The sequence below is a fragment of the Vespula pensylvanica genome, chromosome 1 (assembly GCF_014466175.1).
Source record: "Vespula pensylvanica isolate Volc-1 chromosome 1, ASM1446617v1, whole genome shotgun sequence".
Classification (NCBI taxonomy): Eukaryota; Metazoa; Arthropoda; class Insecta; order Hymenoptera; family Vespidae; genus Vespula; species Vespula pensylvanica.
This window is the reverse complement of record NC_057685.1, coordinates 13645696-13664662: the sequence shown is the minus strand read 5'-3', so window position 1 is coordinate 13664662 and position 18967 is coordinate 13645696. Positions and strand designations below refer to the sequence as shown.

The following is an 18967-nucleotide window of genomic DNA, read 5'->3' as shown; positions in this document are numbered from 1 at the left end:
TTTATGATCTATCGGGGGAAAGTGGTGAAATCGAAAGTAACTATCGTATATCGTATAAGTAAGAATGTCAATCGACTATATTTTTTATTTCATAAATTATGTTAGCTTTCGGTATTGTTTTTCAATTCGTAAAAAATCACGTTTGTTTAGATACATCTTTCTTCGTCTACGATCCATTTTTTCAATTCTTTTTCCGCACGCATCGTGTAGCAGGAAGATAGGCAAAATGGTTCTTAAGTAAGCGGATTTTCGGATGAGAAAAGATCGAAATCAGTGACGACACGTTCTAAAAGGGACCAGCCGGTTGGCGAAGCTCTGTCGAAATTGTCTTCATGCGAATATGACTCAGGAAATAATTTGGACATGAAAACTTTCGAAGGAAGAAGAACAATAAAAACACAATTCTTATATATCTTATTTTTTTTGTTTATTTAAATGAATCCTAGTTGGTATGACGTGTTGGAAACACCCGGTAGATCAATCGAGAACGGTCGAGGCTGTCTTTAAGTTTGGAAGGAGAGTTTATTCGCGAGGAAAAGCAAGTGGGTTTTCTAACTTCACTGTTAGGCTAGCAAGCAGTATAAACGCGTGAGCGTAATAATCTCCTTGGTTGTGCACTTAATTTTATATCACGATGTTGCCGAGAGGTCAGTCTAGTATCTAAGAATATAATTTTATGGTCCACCAAATTGAGTGAATGTTCGCACTTCGCTTTCGATAGAATCTTACTCAAGACTTTACGAAATTATATGTCTTAGTTGAATCATCGAGTTCTAGCATCGATTTTCCTATGACGAACGTCGAAGGTACGCACACGTCCGAGGCCTCGCGCCTACGATCACTGAATTTAAATTAGTTCTTGAATAAGAACTACGAGTCTTTTAACGTCACATTTGTCTCTCGACATTCCAATTGTTATAATAAAATTTACATAAATTTATTTACTTTTTCTTAAGAAAACCGTCGAATCAATTAAATGTCTCACTAGGGATTTTATTTGATACCTCTGAGTTATAACAATAATTTACGCGAATAACTTCGTAAATAATGTTCGTCAGATATAATTTTTCTCTCATTTGTGATGTTTGAAAGATTTAGGACAACTCGAAAAGAAAGAAATAGATTTTACTTGGTAATAGCAATGTCAGAACAACTTCTGAAAATTTCTTGATTACCACAGCCAATAGTTGCTGAACCATCTTCACAAATACCCCAACTATTTGCAGTTCTGTAATGCCATCTAAGAACGCAGTGCTCACAGATAAGTCCTTGGGGAAGTATTGCTTCGATCAAATGAACCTCAGCTTGGTATCTTTCGATATTATACTTGTACGAACCGTCGGCCAATTGTACTGGATATTTCGCAAAGCATTCGTCAGTTTCGAGTTCCTTCGGATTGCTTAGAGGACAAATAGAGAATTCGAAATGTCCTAGGTGAGAGGCGGTCAGATTGATTTGAATCTGAATATGAAAACCCTCTGTGTATCTGTAATGAGAACATAATTTTTTATTATATTCTTCTGATGATAAAATAATAATCTGAGATGTAAAATGTAATTTTTGTGTATTTACTTTTTGACAATGAGTCCAGTTCCATAAATACCTCCATTTTCGTTAGGTCTAGGTCGTGGCAAAGACCAATCGTCACCACATTCGCCGCAATTACCATTGTTTTTTTCGTATTGAGTCTATATAAAATAGATCAAAGACATCGTACATTATTTTGGATGACTTTATTAATAAATAAAAGGTATTGTATGTTGTGTTTGTATCTTAATTGATGATAATTATTTTACGACGAATTTGTAATTGAAATCAAAAATATTACGCCTTACGATAGACAACCTTTTAACACATTTGTGTCTACATTGTTACATATCTACAGGCATTCGATCTCAAGTTTCGCACGTATAAAGTTTCTAACGACAGGTAATATTCGTACATTCATGTAAGTCAGCTTAGTTACATACACTTTTTCGACGAAGAGAAAAGTATAAAGAATAATCTTTGAAACTTTGTAGATATTGAATCTTACTATTTTATATAAAAATTTAAATTTATATATAAAGATTTAATACATATATATGTATATATATTAATTCGACAATTTAAAAATAATCTCTTTAAAAAATAAATAGCTAAAGCGAAACTTTTTTAAAAATTTGGATTTCGTCCAAGAATTGCCTGATAATACAGAAATGTTGGCAAAACATCTGCTATCGAAGTGCTATCGAAATGCTATCGAAGTGATAGCACGTAGCTTTGATGATGAGTGCACTTTGTCGGTGAGTACGCATTATCGATTACGTATCATTTTTAATGGATATATAGTAGTTTTAAGTATAAGGGAGAGAGTATAAGTGAATGAGTAAGAAAACAAGAGAGTATAAGAGAATGGATGACGTCGTAATTGACAAGAACATGCTGAACAAAAGAACAGAATCAGGATACGAACGTAAAGATAAACGAAATGTCATTGTTATACAATAAAATTTTTTAAATATATATATATAGTAATTCCGGTTGATATGGCCCTGCGTGTGAGATGACTCGGTCTTATATTTTCTAGATATAGTTCGATTTTCAAATATTTTTATTGGTAGGATTGATATTAGTAACATTAAAACTCATGAACAATCATTTCATTTGAACAGTCTCCTTTTTTTTTTTTTGTTTTTTTGAGAAATCTAGGATTATTTCTTTATTTCCTAGATTTATGTTAATATTATAATTTTTCATATATCTATTTTAAAAAATATATTTTCCTATTTTGGACATCGATTAAATTTGCGATGTACTTTATCTACAATGTAATTTGCAATATAATTTGCAATGAAGCTTTAGCTTTTTGAATTATCTTATATAGTTTTGTTTTTATTTTTATTTTTATTAAATAGTCGGGAGAGCAGATTTTTTTCACCCAAACATCTTTATTTCAAAATTTCTCAATTATTTTTGTTATTGAATTAAGTTGAAATAATTAAATATAATAAAACAACAATCTTACCGCAAAGCCACCACAGAAGAGTTCATTGTCGTTGAAATTAGGGGGAACAGGAAAATGTTTTTTCCAAGCGCTACTTCTGTTAACCGGATCCATCATCATACCATGGCCATGAATTTGTATCAAATTTACAAAAGCCATACAGGATAAAAGAATAATTTGTAGATAATACATCTTGCTTTTTTCCTTTTTCTTAAATTCGAATACTGCAGATATACGAACTACCTGAACAAACTAGAGTTAAATATGTCTTATTGATTCCTTTATATATTTATTACCAGCCGATAAGACAAATACCATTTCTACACGTAACTGATACTCGATAAAAGCAAACATGGATGAGTAAACACATAAATCTTTATTTAACGTAAGATAATAAATAAGAATTAAGAGAAAAACGGTGAGGAAAATATATACATACAATATATATATATATATATATATATATATATATATATATGTATGTATATATGTATATATGTATGTATGTATTATCATCTTATTTCATTTGTAAATATATATACGTATATAAGAAATTATGAAAAAGTAGATTTTCGTGATGAAAATTAATTCTAATTGGAAAAAAAAATTCTAATTAAAAAAAGAAATCTGATTAATTCTAATGAGAAAGAAATAACACTATTTATGATACTGAAATATGTTTAACGTATTCTATAATGATTTCATTAGAACCATGATGACACATTTCAAATGGAATTGTAAAAAATAAATTTGTTATTATTTGTCATAAAAAATAATACTTTTATTACTGATCATTTATCTATGATCATTTGTAATACATATTTCTTTCTTTTTTGTCAAGTAAATTGCTTAACAAAAACTTTGAAAAAAATCTTTGAAGAGAATCAAGAAATCTAATCAATATTTATTGCACGTCATATAAAATAATCCCTTATAGATTTGTTAATAATCGTTCGATGTAATTAAATAAAAGAATATAAATCTAATCGATATTTATCGCAAAATTATCTGAATGCAAAAATTTTTATTTTATTTATGTATTACACGTCAATTTATTTATGATATATTAAACAAACTTCATGATTTTTATTTATTACTTATGTTAAATAAACAAAATAAAATTAACATAATTATAATAAAAATTTTTATTAGAGGTTTCATTAGAGCTATTTTCTTATTACGAAAGAAAAGAAAAAAATTCGATTATAAAAATTATTTTATTTATTTTATTTATTATTTATTTTAAATAAACAAAATAAAATTAACATAATTATAATAAAAATTTGAATGATTTCATTAAAGTTATTCTTTTATTACGAAAGAAAAGAAAAAAAATTCGATTATAAAAATTATTAACAAAATCGATTTTATTATATCGATATAATTGCAATATTTAAATAAATAAAGAATAAATTATACTTGAAAACAGTGTTTGTTTCAAGTTTCTACGATGTTTCGTTCCGAAGATATCGCCTTCGAAAAATTTTCATTCATAATTCATGCACTACATCTGTTCGTAGTAACAATATAGTATAGATCAGCTGAGCTGCGTAAATTCTTGGAATTTATATAGGTCAGTGTGTCACTGAACTAATTTGAATGAAATTATATAGGTTAGTGGGTCAACATAAATATCTTTCCTTTATATGGAAATATCTCCGGAACTAAAAGTCGTAGAGACTTGAATCAAACACCATTTTAAAGGGCAAATTTTTCTTTATTTATTGAGTGTATTGTTAATAATTAATTAACTATTTGTTATAAACAATTTTTATAAACAAATTCTTACGAATTTCATTCATCTTATTTTTCCGAATTAAAATTTCAAATCGTGATTGATTTATAAAATTACATAAATTAATAAATAATTAATAAACAAATTCGTTTTTTAATGAAGAAAATTTTTCTTACAGTAATAACTACGGCTTTCATTTACATGGGAATATTTCTAGTATTAGAAAAGGTATGGAGACTTGAAACAAATATGCAAAGTAATTGTAGAGTAAGCGCATAGTAAGCGCAGAGTAAGCGCAGCATAAGCTCAAAATAAGTTAACGCTTATAAATATTTCTTAAACTAATAATTATTTAACATATATGGTATAATATTTTTTTATAGTGAATGTCAACTTGAAGAATTATTTTTTTCATGCCGAAAAAGGATTAGTAACCATAGTGTTGTTTAATAAATACAATATGTCTTGTAGAAAATATTCAATAACTAAAATTATCTTTTATCAGGAATTTTCGGATACACTTTTAAAACATGTATAAGAGAAAATATCGGTAGTTGTATTTATAATTAAATGAAACAGAAGAAGTAAAAGAAGTAAAATAAATAAAATATATTTTCAATCGATAAAATTTATTATTAACGAACATCATCTGCAGTTAGAATACATTTTATGAAATACTGATATCGGAACAAGTCTTGAAAGTTTCTTGAGGTCCACATCCCATTCCTTCAGAACCGTCTTCGCAAATACCCCAGTTGTTTGCAGCAAAATATTCCCATCTCAAAACACAATGTTCGCAGGTAAGATTATCTGGTAGAAGTACATTCATGGTGTAATCTTTGGAAGCGTGACTCTTTAACACATATCTATCTGATCCATCCTCTAATTTCAAAGGGTATCGATTAAAGCACTCTTCGGTTTCAAGTTCTTTTGGATTCGAGAGAGGACATATTTGTAATTTGAAATAACCCCAATGATTCGCAGTGATACGTGCTACAACGTTGATCTTTTGACCCTTTTGATATCTATAATTCAATGTAATATTAATATCATACATTATATTATTAACAAAAATTGTCGAATCATTTTAATTACCTTCTGACGATGGTACCCGTGCCATAAAGTCCAGTGTTCTCGTTTGGTCTAGGTTGTGGTAGAATGTAATTATCACCGCAAATTCCGCATTTACCACCGTTTTGTATTTGTACCTGTAGAATTTTTTCAATTGAGATTACGATCAATAAGAAAACTTTAACACCATATCGAAATAAATTACGAAAGGGAAAACGTTGAAAGAACTCACGCTCAAACCACCACAGAAATTTCCATCGTCGTCGTAATTCGGTGGAACACGAAATCCTTTCCTCCAAGCACTGCTTCTATTAACGGGTTCCATTAACATACCATGTCCATAAATTTCTTCGATGTTTATGGCCATTAAAGCCGCGACAATGAAAAGTTTTGTAATAAACATTGTGATTATACTCGGATAATAATCTCCGTTTGGCAATGAATTAATGTCGATTCAATTTTTTACGTTTCATGAATTAGTATTTATATAAACGCCCTCATCAAGATAAGAAGATTATCTTTGGGATAAGATATATTTGGCTACTTAATAATATAAGATAAATAAGATAAAAAGGTTCGTCAATGATTTTTAATTACTAATCTTTATACATTTTTTTTTATGAGACAATCTAATTTCGATAGCATCGTTAGAGTATTATTAGCGTTTTGACGAATAATTTACGAATTAATTCATCATCGAAATCTTTTTAATTATATTACATAACTTTTTCATTAATCTGTAATTTAATATTCTCTATAAATTCATTTGATATTAATACGTAAACATATCGTAATTATCAAGTAAATTTGATCGTGAACTATTTTTTATGCGTTCGGTGAATTTTTTTCATTATCTATCAACGATAAGCTCTAAATTTCATCGATTAGATCTTTCCATAAAGTTTCCTTCAATTCATTCTTAAAGCTTTCGTAAGAGAAAAATTAATTTGCATAAGTTTCGTGTTTATCAAGATTGTCGTCATGTGACGATTGTCGAGTAGACGATGTTTCGTGACTAATACCATGAAAAATTCTGTCGAACATGGATTGTGTTTGATTATGTTAATTTTTATCTGAACAACGCGACAAACGCGAAGTAGACAAACGTTTGTAATATCGTTCTGTTTTTATAATATCCCTCGAGATTTTGTCTTTCTTATTATTATTTTTTTGCTTTCGTAAATGTAAATGTTTTGGCAACATCGTTTATTCGTTCTATTAGTGATTGGGATATTCTAAGAAATGGGAAAATAAATATTTCGAAAAACAAAGTGCCATGAAGAATATACAACGTATGACATTTATTCCCGCTTTCGTCTCCTTGAAACGAATTAAAGTACAGATTTGATAACAGAAGATCCTACACGAACATACGTATACATAGGGGGGGGGGTGAGAGAGAGAGAGAGAGAGGGGGAGATATATTTATTATTTTCTCATCGAGCATTCGAAACTCTTGTAGATATTTGAAACGCGTCCGATATATTACGCTTCTTCCATTTTTACGTTAGAAATATTTCTTAATATTTGTTACGCTTTTATTTTTCTGTGCTGAATACTATATAGACCATTCGAGGATTAAACATATCAATCGAACTACAATCCACTGTATGTCGACAAATGTTTAAGATCATGTATATTCGATCTCGTCGAGCCAATGCTCGGAAAGCCCATGAGAATGTTAATTATTAACGTATATATTCTCTGTATATACTTGGACAGATACGTTGTATGTATATAGATACATATATATATGCATGTGTATATATAGAATCCGTGTGTCTGAACGGAAATCATTCCAAACAGAGTTTTTCGGACTAAATATTAACATAAATTAGCACAACGAGACTTCATCAACTTTTCTAACAATTAAATATATGTGTATATATATATACATATATATACATATATATGTATGTGTATATATGTATATATATATGTATTTATATATGTATATATATGTATGTATGTATATGTGTATATATATATATATATTTATATATATATATATTTTTATATTTATATATCTACACAGCATATGTAGATACCTATACGTTGTGCGTACAACTATTTTTGATCAAACATTCAGTCGCGATATTTTACCTTTTTCTTTTCTTTCTTTCTTCCTCTTATTTTTATTTAATAATTTTCTTGTGTTTATATTATATGTACCTATATGTATATACACATCACTTCTCGATGACCTTTTTCATACGTGAATATCATTTTGATATCTTTCATAATGTTTCAGGCTTGAAGACTTTTATAATTTATAAAGTCATCACATCATTCGATATCTCTGATTTCATGTCGTAGAAATTATTAGATGAAAATTATTATTCCGAAAAGTTTTTCACGAGTATAGGACCGTTCATACGTGAAATTTATTATGTAAAAGCTTAGGAAAGATTAATCAAGTCGAGTAAATGTTGAAGAGTTAAGTCGAGTCTATACAGAATCGAACGGTGGGAATGAAAGAATTTATTCTAATCGTGTCTTACGATTAAAATTTCCGTTCAACGAATTTGTGCCGAGACCCTGTTATTTCTTTTTTTTTTTTTTTTCATAGTTTTATAATAAGCCACGAACTGTCAATATCGTAATCTGTATTCAAAGAAGCCTATTTACAAGAATTAATATATGTAATTAATATATGTCATTAAATTATATATATATATATATGTGACAAAGCTATACGTTTTACTTAAAATGCGTGAAACGATTAAAATATACAAATTGATAATTAAAAAGTACATTAAGAAGAGAGATAAATTAACCTCGTCGATTTTAACGCAAAGTCACGAAATATTAAAATTAGGTAGCTTCTTTCAAAGTATCATCCTTGGGAACTATTTAAGAATTGAATCAAACTTCTCATTTATATATAGTTAAAATTCTTACGAGAACAAACAAAATTCTCACGGGGTCTCCATATTATTCGATTATTTATTATGCATCTGATATTCTTTATTCGCAGATTTCGGAAGTTTTTCTTCTTCCGGACGGTGTACCATGGACGTGAAATTCGTGATATTTGTTAACGTCGGTCCAATCGTCGATTCAATCGTCAATCTTTCCGTTGGAGTCGGCGATCGTATAGATTCCTTGTGAAGATATAAAAAAAGAAAAAAACAAGAAAAGATAACATAAGAATAGTTACTATTAATAAGATTTATTTTTATCGTACAAAACAAGATTTATTTTTATCGTATAAAATAAATCTTACCTCGATAGCGTTCGCTTTTAAACTCCATGAATTCTGTTGTCTAAGATCCTCCAATTGTTTCTCGAAAAGATCTCTCTGATTATTTTGAGATTCTACGATATCGTTTTTCGATATCGCGTGTTTAGGCGATGCAACTGCCGAGACAGCAACGAAAGCGTTTCTCGATTTTGTGGAGATGTTCGATACCGTTCCTGGTTTCGAAATTGGCAGAGTGGTAACTCTGTGATAACTAAATTGTTTCCATTTCGAAGGCCATGAGTTAGCTCTTTCGTAAGTGTTATTCCAGTTGTTCGGTTTATGTAACGATAAAGTCTCCTTCGAACTATCTATTCCGTTATTCGTTTCGTTTGCTTTCAATGACGGTACGTCATTAGAGGATACATCATGATTACCTTTTCCTAAATCTACGTTTTCAGGTTGGCCCTTGTCAAAGCTACGTTTCCGATCCCACAAAGCATAATTTTCTTTGTTCGAATAATCGTTCTCAGACTTGAACGGCCAATTAATAACTTTATTCGATCTTGATGACCCACGATCGGAAATATTAGATTCGTCTTGCGATAAATCGTATTCTCTGTTCCAAAGATCTACATTTTTAGATTTTGGAGACCATAACTCAACTCCGTTGATAGGTTTTGCGTAATTTGGAATCGAGCTGCTACTTCCGTTCGATTCAAACCAACGTCGGATCGTAGGTCCTGTAGGATTCTCGTTGAAAGGATCACTTTGAGGTTCAAATCGATAGGGCATCCACGTAGATTTATCAGGAGGCATGTCCCAGGCACCAACTGATTGTATCTTTGGTAAATTAGAATTTAAAGCATCTTTAGTAGACCACATTGTTTTTGGTTCGTTGTCACGATACCAGTTGTTAACGTCATCGTTTAACGGTTCAAATTGACGATTTTCTTTGGATCGAGGCTTCGTCCAATCTTTCATACTTTTTGATTTGACATCGTAAATATCAAAATCGAATCTATCCTTTGGTAGCTTGTATCTTTTAATGGATTCGTTTTCCTGGTTCGACGAATTCTTTGAATTTGTTTGTAAGGGGTCCCATTGATCGTTCGGTATCTTATAAGTCTTCACAGTTTCCTCGTTCTGCCAAATCGTACCATCGTCTTTATCTAGGCCCAATTTCTTAACCAAATCTGCATTAGGATTGTACGATTTACCATTCTCATCTTTCGGCCATGGCTTCGTATCCGAGGATCTGTATGGCCAAGTCGCTGGATCCGAAGTCAAACTGTTCCAAGTTGCCATACTAATCTTCGGTAAGGAAACTTTACTTTTACCGTATTGTCTCGCCATTTTGGTCGTTGATTTCGGTGATTCGTAAGGTCTGATTTTGGTATCCTCCCATGGAGTTGCTATTATCTTTCGTTCGATATTATCATGAGTTTTAGAAATTTGACTGCTTTCTGTTTGCGACCATGGTGATTTCACTTGAAAAGATTGTGAACCTGGCCAAACATTAGGCCCTTCTAATTCCCATGGATATGAGAAACGTCCTTCGTCCTCATCCTCTTCCTGTTCCTGTTCCTGCCTTTGTCTTTGTCTTCGTTCTTGTGATTCTCTCCATCGCCAATTTCGATCGACTCGATTTTTCGATACGAAATTCGATTCTTCTTCATAATCGTTATCCAACGGCGTCCAATAGTTTCTAATCGATTGCCAAGTCCTACCACGAGCCGGCCAGAAATTGTTATTATACTGCGGCTGTTTCCAAGACCATTCGTTCGGTAAACTCGATGGCTTAGTACGTCCATTTGGTCCATCCCATCTGTCTCCTTTCCAAGGCCGATTATTATACTTCAAAGGTATATCCGGCCAACTTCTACTCATTGCAAAATTCTGATTAGGCGGCCTATGCTCTCGATTGTGAGTAATCTCTTCCTCTCTTTGTCCATCGTCATCCTGATAATCCTCTTGATCCTTCTCCCGAGAGAAATCTCGAGGTGGTGGGATTATTTGACCGAAACGAAGTCGCTGAAGAACTCGCTCCGGTCCATTGTACTCCCCTAAACGATCGATTTGCGAATCGAATCTGTTACGATGTGTATTTATTTTCTCGAACGGGAAGAGATTCGATTTACCTGGCAACTGATGTGCTTTTTGTAATAACAAGGGTTGTCTTTCCCTTGTTTTTTTATTTAATTTTTTATTTAATTCCTTTCGATTATTCGTTGCATCCTGCTGATCGATAAATCGTCGAATCGACGACGAAGTAATCGTTCTTGGTTTCGAATCGACCGAGTAACGAATTTTGGCGATGTCATCCGATTCAGGCCTAACGTTCTCTTGCCAAGGAGGTCCAAAAAGTTTCTCGGCTAATAATTGCCATTGAACGGACGTAGTCGTTGACGGAGACATCGTCGTCGTTGTCGACGGAAATGTTACTACCTTCGTAGTCGTTGTCATTGTTGAACGACGATCTTGCAACTTTTTTTTCTTCTTCATCTTCTTCTTCTTCTTCTTCTTCTTCTTTGTCTTCTTACGTTCCTTTTCATCCTGCGATGCCTCGGTCACCGTAGAGGAAGTCGTTAATGGTCCATCATAATTTTTCTTTTCAATATCTTGCATGTTCTTCGAATAATTTAAACCAGCCTTTACTTTCACTAAAATGAAGAATTCAATTTTTAATTTTAATCTAAGAGGAAATCGCCGTAGTTATCTAAAGAATTAGATTGTCATTATTAATATCTATATATGTTCATTTTGTAATTGAATTATTGATCATCGAAAGTAAGTACATGAATTATAAACGATATTTTGACTTTTTTGTGACTTCTTGGTTAAATAAATCAAATAATTATTACGTTCGTTAACTTACTTAAGAACTGGTGTACTTTATCCCATCGTTCCAAATCTTTAGCTAATTTCTTCTTAAACTTCAATAAACATTTCACTAAATTATCTTTCTGATCCTACGATAAACAGTCTCAATAATTAAAGAAATTCGATTTGAAAAGTAAAGTGGAATTATTTTGAACGATTCTTACCTTTGATTCGTGCAATTTTTCTTCATTCTCTTGCTCCTCTCTGCATTTTTTTAAAATATACGATCTAAAATTTTTCGCTGAAATATCTTGTCTGTTATCGAACTTTTCTGGGATTTCGTTGGACATATTCCAATAAGAATCCTCTTGAATAATGGACATTCTTTTATCCTTTGCTCTCTAAATGAATAAAAAAATGTTATTGAAAAAACATCAGCTGATCTCCATCTCTTCTAATAGGAACAAAGAAAAGTTCTCTGATATAATACCTGCATCTAAATCATAGAAATGAATAAGCTAACGTATCTGAATGCATTTCGATGCTCAAAAAGATTTATTTTCACTTCTCACCTCGTTTTCCCCAAAATATCCTCTCTTCACTTGTTCAGTTTCCTCGTTCAAACCATTAAAGGTTTCTTCCGAAGGTACGAGACTTTTTAGAACTTGCGTCTCGTTACCAGCAAGAAGAATCTCTTTTTGCGTGCTCAATTCTTTCTTCACAGTCGGTACTCGCTTTTTCTTTTTTTTTCTAAGACCATCTTTCTCTTTCTGTCGCAAGTCCTTTTCTTTTTTATACCTTAACAAATCTGCTACCTAGAAAAGAAAAAACAGCGAAAGAAGTTTCCTATACGTTTCTATTTTCTCATCCATTTTTTTTTCTTTTTTTTTTTTTTAACGAACCAACCTCTTTGTCTTCGTGTTTCTTTGGTAACTCATCGGTAATAGCTTCATTGGAAGCTACGTCTTCGTCAGACTTGTTTTCAAGGACATTTTCATGCGACTCGAAATTTTTCGCTGCTGTGGAATTGTTCGTGTTCGAATTTGTTCTTTCGTCTCTTGTCTCATCCTTCGTCTCGTCCTTTGACATTGCTTCGTGAGATTCTGCTAAAGCTTTCAATTCATCCTCGTATTCGTTTCGTTCCTCTCCTTCGTACTCCTCTTCCTCTTCCTCCTCTTCTTCCTGAATCTCTCCCGAAGCATCTTCTTCTTCCTCTTCCTTTTCTTCGTCCCCGTCGTTGTCTCCATCGCCATCTCCATCATCTTCCTCATCATCTTCCTCCTCCGTTTTTTTCTCCTCAATATCTCTCACGTGTTTCAAAGAGTCGTTCGCCGAATTAACGTCACTGCTCTTTTGCTCAACGAGAATCTGAACGGCAACGATCATGATAAGAATTTCAAGAAAAAAGAAAAAATCCATTTTCTATCTTCAATTAATAGAAATTACTTACCGAAGTATCATCCGCGTTAGATTCTAACTCGGTCTTGCCGTTAACTATAAAAAAAAAAAAAAAGTAAATCCTTACATTTTCTACGTTCCAGTACGTAACTTAATTTAATGGAAACATTACTCTGCTAGAAAATGTCGATCAATAATAGGACGTTGCGCTTCACGAACGACGAACATCGTCGCGTTTTCCTAGCGCGTTCGATCGATACGAAAGACGATGATTTGATAAAGTTTACTTAATACTAACGGAAATACCGAAATAGGGAAAAAAAAATAGACTAAGATAAGAACTCGGTCAATTGGATTAGATTTGATACCTCAGAGTCTACTTTCTTTCAAAGAAATTTCTTTTCCCTCATTTTAGTCTCTGGTATAATATCGTCTAGAAAAATATATAGATTAATAAAAAAAATTTGAAGAAAAAAATAGAGATCTTGATCTAAGCTTGATAATAATAGATATCAATTCACTTAAAGATTACGACGATGTTCTATGAAGATTAGAAGCGGAGATAGAAACGGAACTAGGAATCGATCGTGAGAATAAAGAAGATAAGAGATTTACTCTTTTTTCGATAAAGGTATTCGATCGAGTTTGAACGATGTTGATCGAATGAAAACAAAAAAAAAAAGAGAGAGAGAGAGAGAGAGAAAGAGAGAAAAAATTATAAAAATAAAAGAACAGGATAGAATGTTGGAATACAGCTAACGTTGAAAAAAATTCATTTCCATCTCGATCGTCCTTTCAGTCCCTAATCTCTTTTCTACTCCATTTCATTTCTCTTCCATTTAATCGTCCTCGATAACCTCGGCTTGCTATTTCAACTGTTTGCCCTAAAAACGTCGTCTTTTTTATAAAAACATTTTTATCGGTCCATCGCAAGCATCAGCATATCACCGAGAATTCTAAAGTTCTATAGTTTCATCTTGCTAATGATAGATTAGGTATATAAACCGATAAGAACCCGGTATACGGATAGATTTGAAAAATATTTCTTTAGTGCATATCCTTAGCAAATAATTTGTCAAAGATATTATAGCTCCCTTGAGAGAAAATCAGACGATCGCTTGAATACTATCGTAGGTATTACATCGTTCACTTTGCCCAACTTGTAGTCACAGTGAATATTACATATCACTTTAACCCAGTGAGCCAGGTCCAAGTACTCCCTCGCGATATTCACCTGACTTGCCGTCTATCGGCTCGATCGATAACAACGCTTTTCCACCTATGTCGAAGCCCTCCTCACCTCGTTCAACTCTCGCCATCATGTTCCTTTTTCTTTTCTCTCTCTCTCTCTCTCTCTCTCTCCCTCTTTTCTAAAAGCCAACAACGTCCATTCTTTAATCGATAATTGCTTTCAAATCACAATTTCATGTTTCTCAGTACTCTTACTAATAGCAACAAGATATATTGGATTGATTCATAAATAAGTGCTGTTAGAAGTTAAGAGTTCCTTAACGTTAAAGTAAACATTCCTTATTTATAAACGCGATATTCTAAAGGCAATTGACTACTTTTTATCATTTTGCATAGTTATCGGATTGATTCGTAAATAATCGCTTTATTATTGTAATCAACTTCTTATTTATAAAATCCTTTATTTATAAATATGATAATTTTATAAACAGAATTCTTTACTTCATCATTTCGAATACAGAAATAACACTTTTACATTATTTATATTATTGTAATATAAACTTTATATTCAAAAGAACATTTATATTCACGAATCGATCCAATATAATAGATGAAAATAATTGAATAGAAGACCTTGCTGATAATAAAGAGAATGTTCTATAATAAAAACCAAACTATCGTCTTTTCTCCAACGAAAACTTGGACCTCTTCCAGCAGATGGTAGACAACGTTCTTTGATATTACTTTCATAGAATCGATATTTCCTTTGACTCTAGAAAACTCATTCCTTTCTTTGAATGTACGTGATCGAAGAAAAAAATATGGATATTTTTACGTCGGTATCCGCTTCTCTTTATAACTATACTCGACTAATAAGAGAAAGAAAACATCTATGCCCACGCATCGGGTAGTGAACATACAGCAACGTAGAGTTTCGTTCTCATGTTTAATAATATACTTTTTTCTTTACATTTTGTTTTCTACTTTTGTATACGTTGCATTACAATCTATTAATGTACAGAAGTCGCAGATAAGCTGACATTCGTTAAATTCCCTTTTTTATTTTCCACAAAAGTATTTCTGATAATTCATGGAATTTCGTTATTTAAAAAATTCTTGACTAAGTCGATAGATAAAAAAAGATAAATAAAAAAAGGAGAAGGAAGAAAAAAAAATGATTAAGTCGACGATACTACGAAGTTCCTTAACTAAAACTTGTTAGCTTTTAATAAAAAAAAAAAATAAAAAAATAAAAAGAAAAAAAAAACAAAGTGGGTCAGACTCAAAAGCGAAGAAAACACCGACTTGGCCTGCTTTCGTGAGGAACCTCTGTATTTATGGGCAGTGGCTTAATATCGATCTCATGACCTCTGAAAGAATCGAGTGTGCCGACGTGGTCCTTGAAACAAACTCTTTTACTTCATCTTTCTACTTTCCCTTGTTCTTTCTACTCTTCCTCTCTTCCTCCCTCTCTCTTTCTTTCTTTTTCTTTTTCGGATCCATCCTGTCTTTTTTCATCCTATTCTGTCTCTCCCTTGAGATACTTGAATTCTATACTCGAATTAAATAGAAAGGCAGAGAAAGAGAGAGAGAGAGAGAGAGAGAGAGAGAGAGAGAGAGAGAGAGAGAGAGAGAGAGAGAGAAAGAGAGAAAAAGAGAGAGAGAAAGAGAGAGAGAGAGAACACGCCATTTTACAGAGATTGCCTCATAGGCATATTATATGATGCAAAAATTATTTTTTCTCTTTTTCTCTTTCTTTTTCCTTTCTTTCGTCGTGCCTTTCTTACTAAACGAAGCTCGACGTCCATTATACGGACCTCATTATTCGTGACCCACTTTAACCCAACTACTACGATATAACAATGATTCTCCAATTCTCGTTCGCAGCATTCTCGTTAGTTTTATTCTCGTCAAGCAGGTATTAACGAATGAAAAGAAAAACAAAAAGTAATGAATTATTTTTTTGGAAAATAGAAAACGAGTTGGAAATATATGAGATAATAGATAATTGACGTTCTCGAATCGATTGCATCAGAGATGTAATAAGTGATTGGCATCGATGCAATAAAAAATTTCTCGAAAATCTAATTCCCACTAGTTAATACGATTGTACCATTCCTAGCAATATGGTTATCGGTAACTCGATTATCGTATATCGGGACGAGAAAAAATTATTTCATCCGTTCGCGGAAAGCGTTAATGATTCATCGAAGATGATTGACATTTATTAATCGATATAAGGAAATTTTTTTATTTGTTGTATATCGTTCGGCATTTACCTCGTCAAAACTGCGAAGGTATTCGTGTAGGTTCTTGATTGGCCTACCCTAAGGTATCCTAACTGACCGTGACATCGGTCGGTCTCACTATTACCATAGTCTACGATTGAATTTCCGCAAATAACTGCTAGTTGTCCATAAGTATACGATGGAGAGGGCATAGTAGAGTGCATAGACATTGACGGTGTTAACATCATCGAATATGTCTTTTGTCGACCTTGTAAAATTTTATCCTTTCGAAACGAAATATAAGAGAGAGAGAGAGAGAGAGAGAGAGAGAGAGAGAGAGAGAGAGAGAGAGAGAGAGAGAGAGAGAAAGAGACAACTAAATTGATCGCTATTTTCTATATCTCTCTTCGATAAATAGAGAAAAACTCACCAACGATGAAAACTGCTGTAACGAAGAGGAAAAATAGCAAGAAGGGGGAAAAGAAAGGAGACATCGCACGTTTCATGCTTCTTGGCTGTTTCCTCCTCTCTCTCGATCACTTCGTTTCAATCATATCGCGAAAGCGACCGATCGATTAAACGTAACTTAAAATCATATTGAAAAACTCAGGTCCGCGATGTTCCCGCCTATCTTTTCGGGCGCGTGCACGCATTCACCGATGACAAGTAGTAAAGAGAACGGCTGAACGCGCACTGAGATGAGACCTCTTCTCCTACGTTCCTTTCCTATGAAAGACACCCTCTTTTTCCACCCCGCGAACACCCTTTCCAACAACCTTACACCCTCTCGCACAACTAGAGTTTCCTGCGTAAACCACTCGTGGCGCTTCCCCTTCGAATATCAAATTCATTCTTTCCTTCCAATCAGCATATCTGTTATCGGATTAAATCGGAAAAGATTGTAATTATTTTATTATAAAATTGTATCTCTTCCATTTATTTCGAAGTATAACTTATAAATTTGATATACACATCGATCCTGAAATTCTTTTCATTTCCTTTTGTCTTTTCGATCGATTGTTCATATGCACATAGCTTTAATTCAACAAATTGTTTATATGGACTGATAATAATATCGTAATTTTGTCGAACAAGTTGAAAAAATTCTCCACACATTTCACGATGTAATAAGGCGTAAAAAGAAATTCAACTCGAATTTAAAAGGGAATGAAGGAAAGCGATTTGATATGTTTTGATAAAAAGGAAGCTAAATTTGAATATATTGTGTGAAAAGCCTTATTTATATCAGTGTAATTTTTACTACAAGTGTTCTGTTTTTTCAAATAATGCAAACATTTAAAATTATAAATAATCGAATGATCATTCACGTGTGAACATATAAAGACTTTTCGTACATGTACGTAAGGAATGTAGCCTATCATCAGGAGAAAGGGGCCGCGTTTCTAATGTTCGTAATTTATTCTACACGCATGTATTAATGTTTTCTGTCGTTAGGGGCGCTCTCGCTAAAATTCATTCGGACATTCAAACTCCAGGTGGCGCCTAATTCGGATTGATTTCGCTGTTTTTGGATTGATAATCGAATAATTTGAACGTTATTTTTATCGATTTACGCGTCACATATATTTATTAGGAAGCTCTCTTTACGTTTTACATCAAGAGTCTTTGATTTATTGACACGATTATTAACAGAATCAAGTAAGTCAAATTTGAGACCACAAGTTCTCATGACCTTTTTCATCTGTTCGAAATAAAAATGATTCAAACTATTTAAACCTTCCATTGAAATGTATTTATTCACCACACGTGTTTGCTTTTTTTTTTTTTTTTTTTCTTATTAAACTTCCTAAATAGCGACTCTAACTACTATGTATCCTCTTAATTTTATTAATATGAAGCACGATAAGACTTTAATTTTGAAAATAAAAAGGAAACAGTTACTTTAAAAAGATATTTGATCTATCGCACAAAAAAAGAATCAAATACATACATATTCCATTGTCAATAGTTTATATGAAATACGTTTCTAATAGAAATTTTATCTATAACGGCGTGTCATAATCGTTTATTATAAAGAATTATTGAGACACGCCCCCGCCCCCACCCTCTCGTTGCATACATTTTACTTTAATATTTCAATCAATCTATTGCATAGGAATCCATTCAGGACTTAAACGTTACAATGGAACATCATCTCTGTTACTTTAGAATTACAAACATTTAATCGTATGGTGTATTGTTATGATTATGATAATTATATTATTTACTGTACACGATCGTTGATATTTCGTAATGACGGGTCTACGTTTTTGTATATTTTACTACTAATTATTCATTGTGATAAGACGCGCTATAAATAATTATCTAGGATCCTTCTTGCACGTTTCTTTACG

At 32.3% G+C, this 18967-nt stretch overlaps 3 protein-coding genes across 3 annotated transcripts; all 3 read right to left on the bottom strand.

Annotated features, from left to right (window-relative positions):
- Positions 1-405: 405 nt before the first annotated feature.
- On the bottom strand, positions 406-3214 carry LOC122631074. Its single transcript, XM_043816301.1, has 3 exons — positions 3008-3214; positions 1573-1688; positions 406-1486 (listed from the first exon to the last, which is right to left on the bottom strand). The coding sequence occupies exons 1-3, from the start codon at positions 3176-3178 to the stop codon at positions 1126-1128; spliced, it is 648 nt and encodes a 215-aa protein (XP_043672236.1). The 5' UTR covers positions 3179-3214; the 3' UTR covers positions 406-1125.
- Positions 3215-5333: 2119 nt separating this feature from the next.
- Positions 5334-6258, bottom strand: LOC122634834. Its single transcript, XM_043824180.1, has 3 exons — positions 6025-6258; positions 5817-5929; positions 5334-5746 (listed from the first exon to the last, which is right to left on the bottom strand). The coding sequence occupies exons 1-3, from the start codon at positions 6193-6195 to the stop codon at positions 5389-5391; spliced, it is 642 nt and encodes a 213-aa protein (XP_043680115.1). The 5' UTR covers positions 6196-6258; the 3' UTR covers positions 5334-5388.
- An 806-nt stretch (positions 6259-7064) lies between these two features.
- On the bottom strand, positions 7065-17377 carry LOC122634840 (trichohyalin-like). Its single transcript, XM_043824192.1, has 8 exons — positions 17044-17377; positions 13247-13290; positions 12703-13164; positions 12369-12611; positions 12021-12197; positions 11852-11945; positions 9019-11636; positions 7065-8896 (listed from the first exon to the last, which is right to left on the bottom strand). Exons 1-8 carry the CDS (start codon positions 17117-17119, stop codon positions 8735-8737), a joined length of 3876 nt encoding a protein of 1291 aa, XP_043680127.1. The 5' UTR covers positions 17120-17377; the 3' UTR covers positions 7065-8734.
- Between the last annotated feature and the right edge of the window lie 1590 nt (positions 17378-18967).

Bases quoted from the DNA above. Each gene is read 5' to 3' on its own strand.
- LOC122631074 (XM_043816301.1), bottom strand. From the start codon at position 3,178: ATGTATTATCTACAAATTATTCTTTTATCCTGTATGGCTTTTGTAAAT. The intron at 1,689-3,007 runs GTAAGATTGTTG...TATTTTATATAG, and splicing joins TCTTCTGTGGTGGCTTTGCG to ACTCAATACGAAAAAAACAA. The intron at 1,487-1,572 runs GTAAATACACAA...TTCTCATTACAG, and splicing joins ACTGGACTCATTGTCAAAAA to ATACACAGAGGGTTTTCATA.
- LOC122634834 (XM_043824180.1), bottom strand. From the start codon at position 6,195: ATGTTTATTACAAAACTTTTCATTGTCGCGGCTTTAATGGCCATAAAC. The intron at 5,930-6,024 runs GTGAGTTCTTTC...AAAATTCTACAG, and splicing joins ATTTCTGTGGTGGTTTGAGC to GTACAAATACAAAACGGTGG. The intron at 5,747-5,816 runs GTAATTAAAATG...ATTGAATTATAG, and splicing joins ACGGGTACCATCGTCAGAAG to ATATCAAAAGGGTCAAAAGA.
- LOC122634840 (XM_043824192.1), bottom strand. From the start codon at position 17,119: ATGAAACGTGCGATGTCTCCTTTCTTTTCCCCCTTCTTGCTATTTTTC. The intron at 13,291-17,043 runs GTGAGTTTTTCT...TTTTTTTTATAG, and splicing joins TACAGCAGTTTTCATCGTTG to TTAACGGCAAGACCGAGTTA. The intron at 13,165-13,246 runs GTAAGTAATTTC...GTTGCCGTTCAG, and splicing joins CTAACGCGGATGATACTTCG to ATTCTCGTTGAGCAAAAGAG.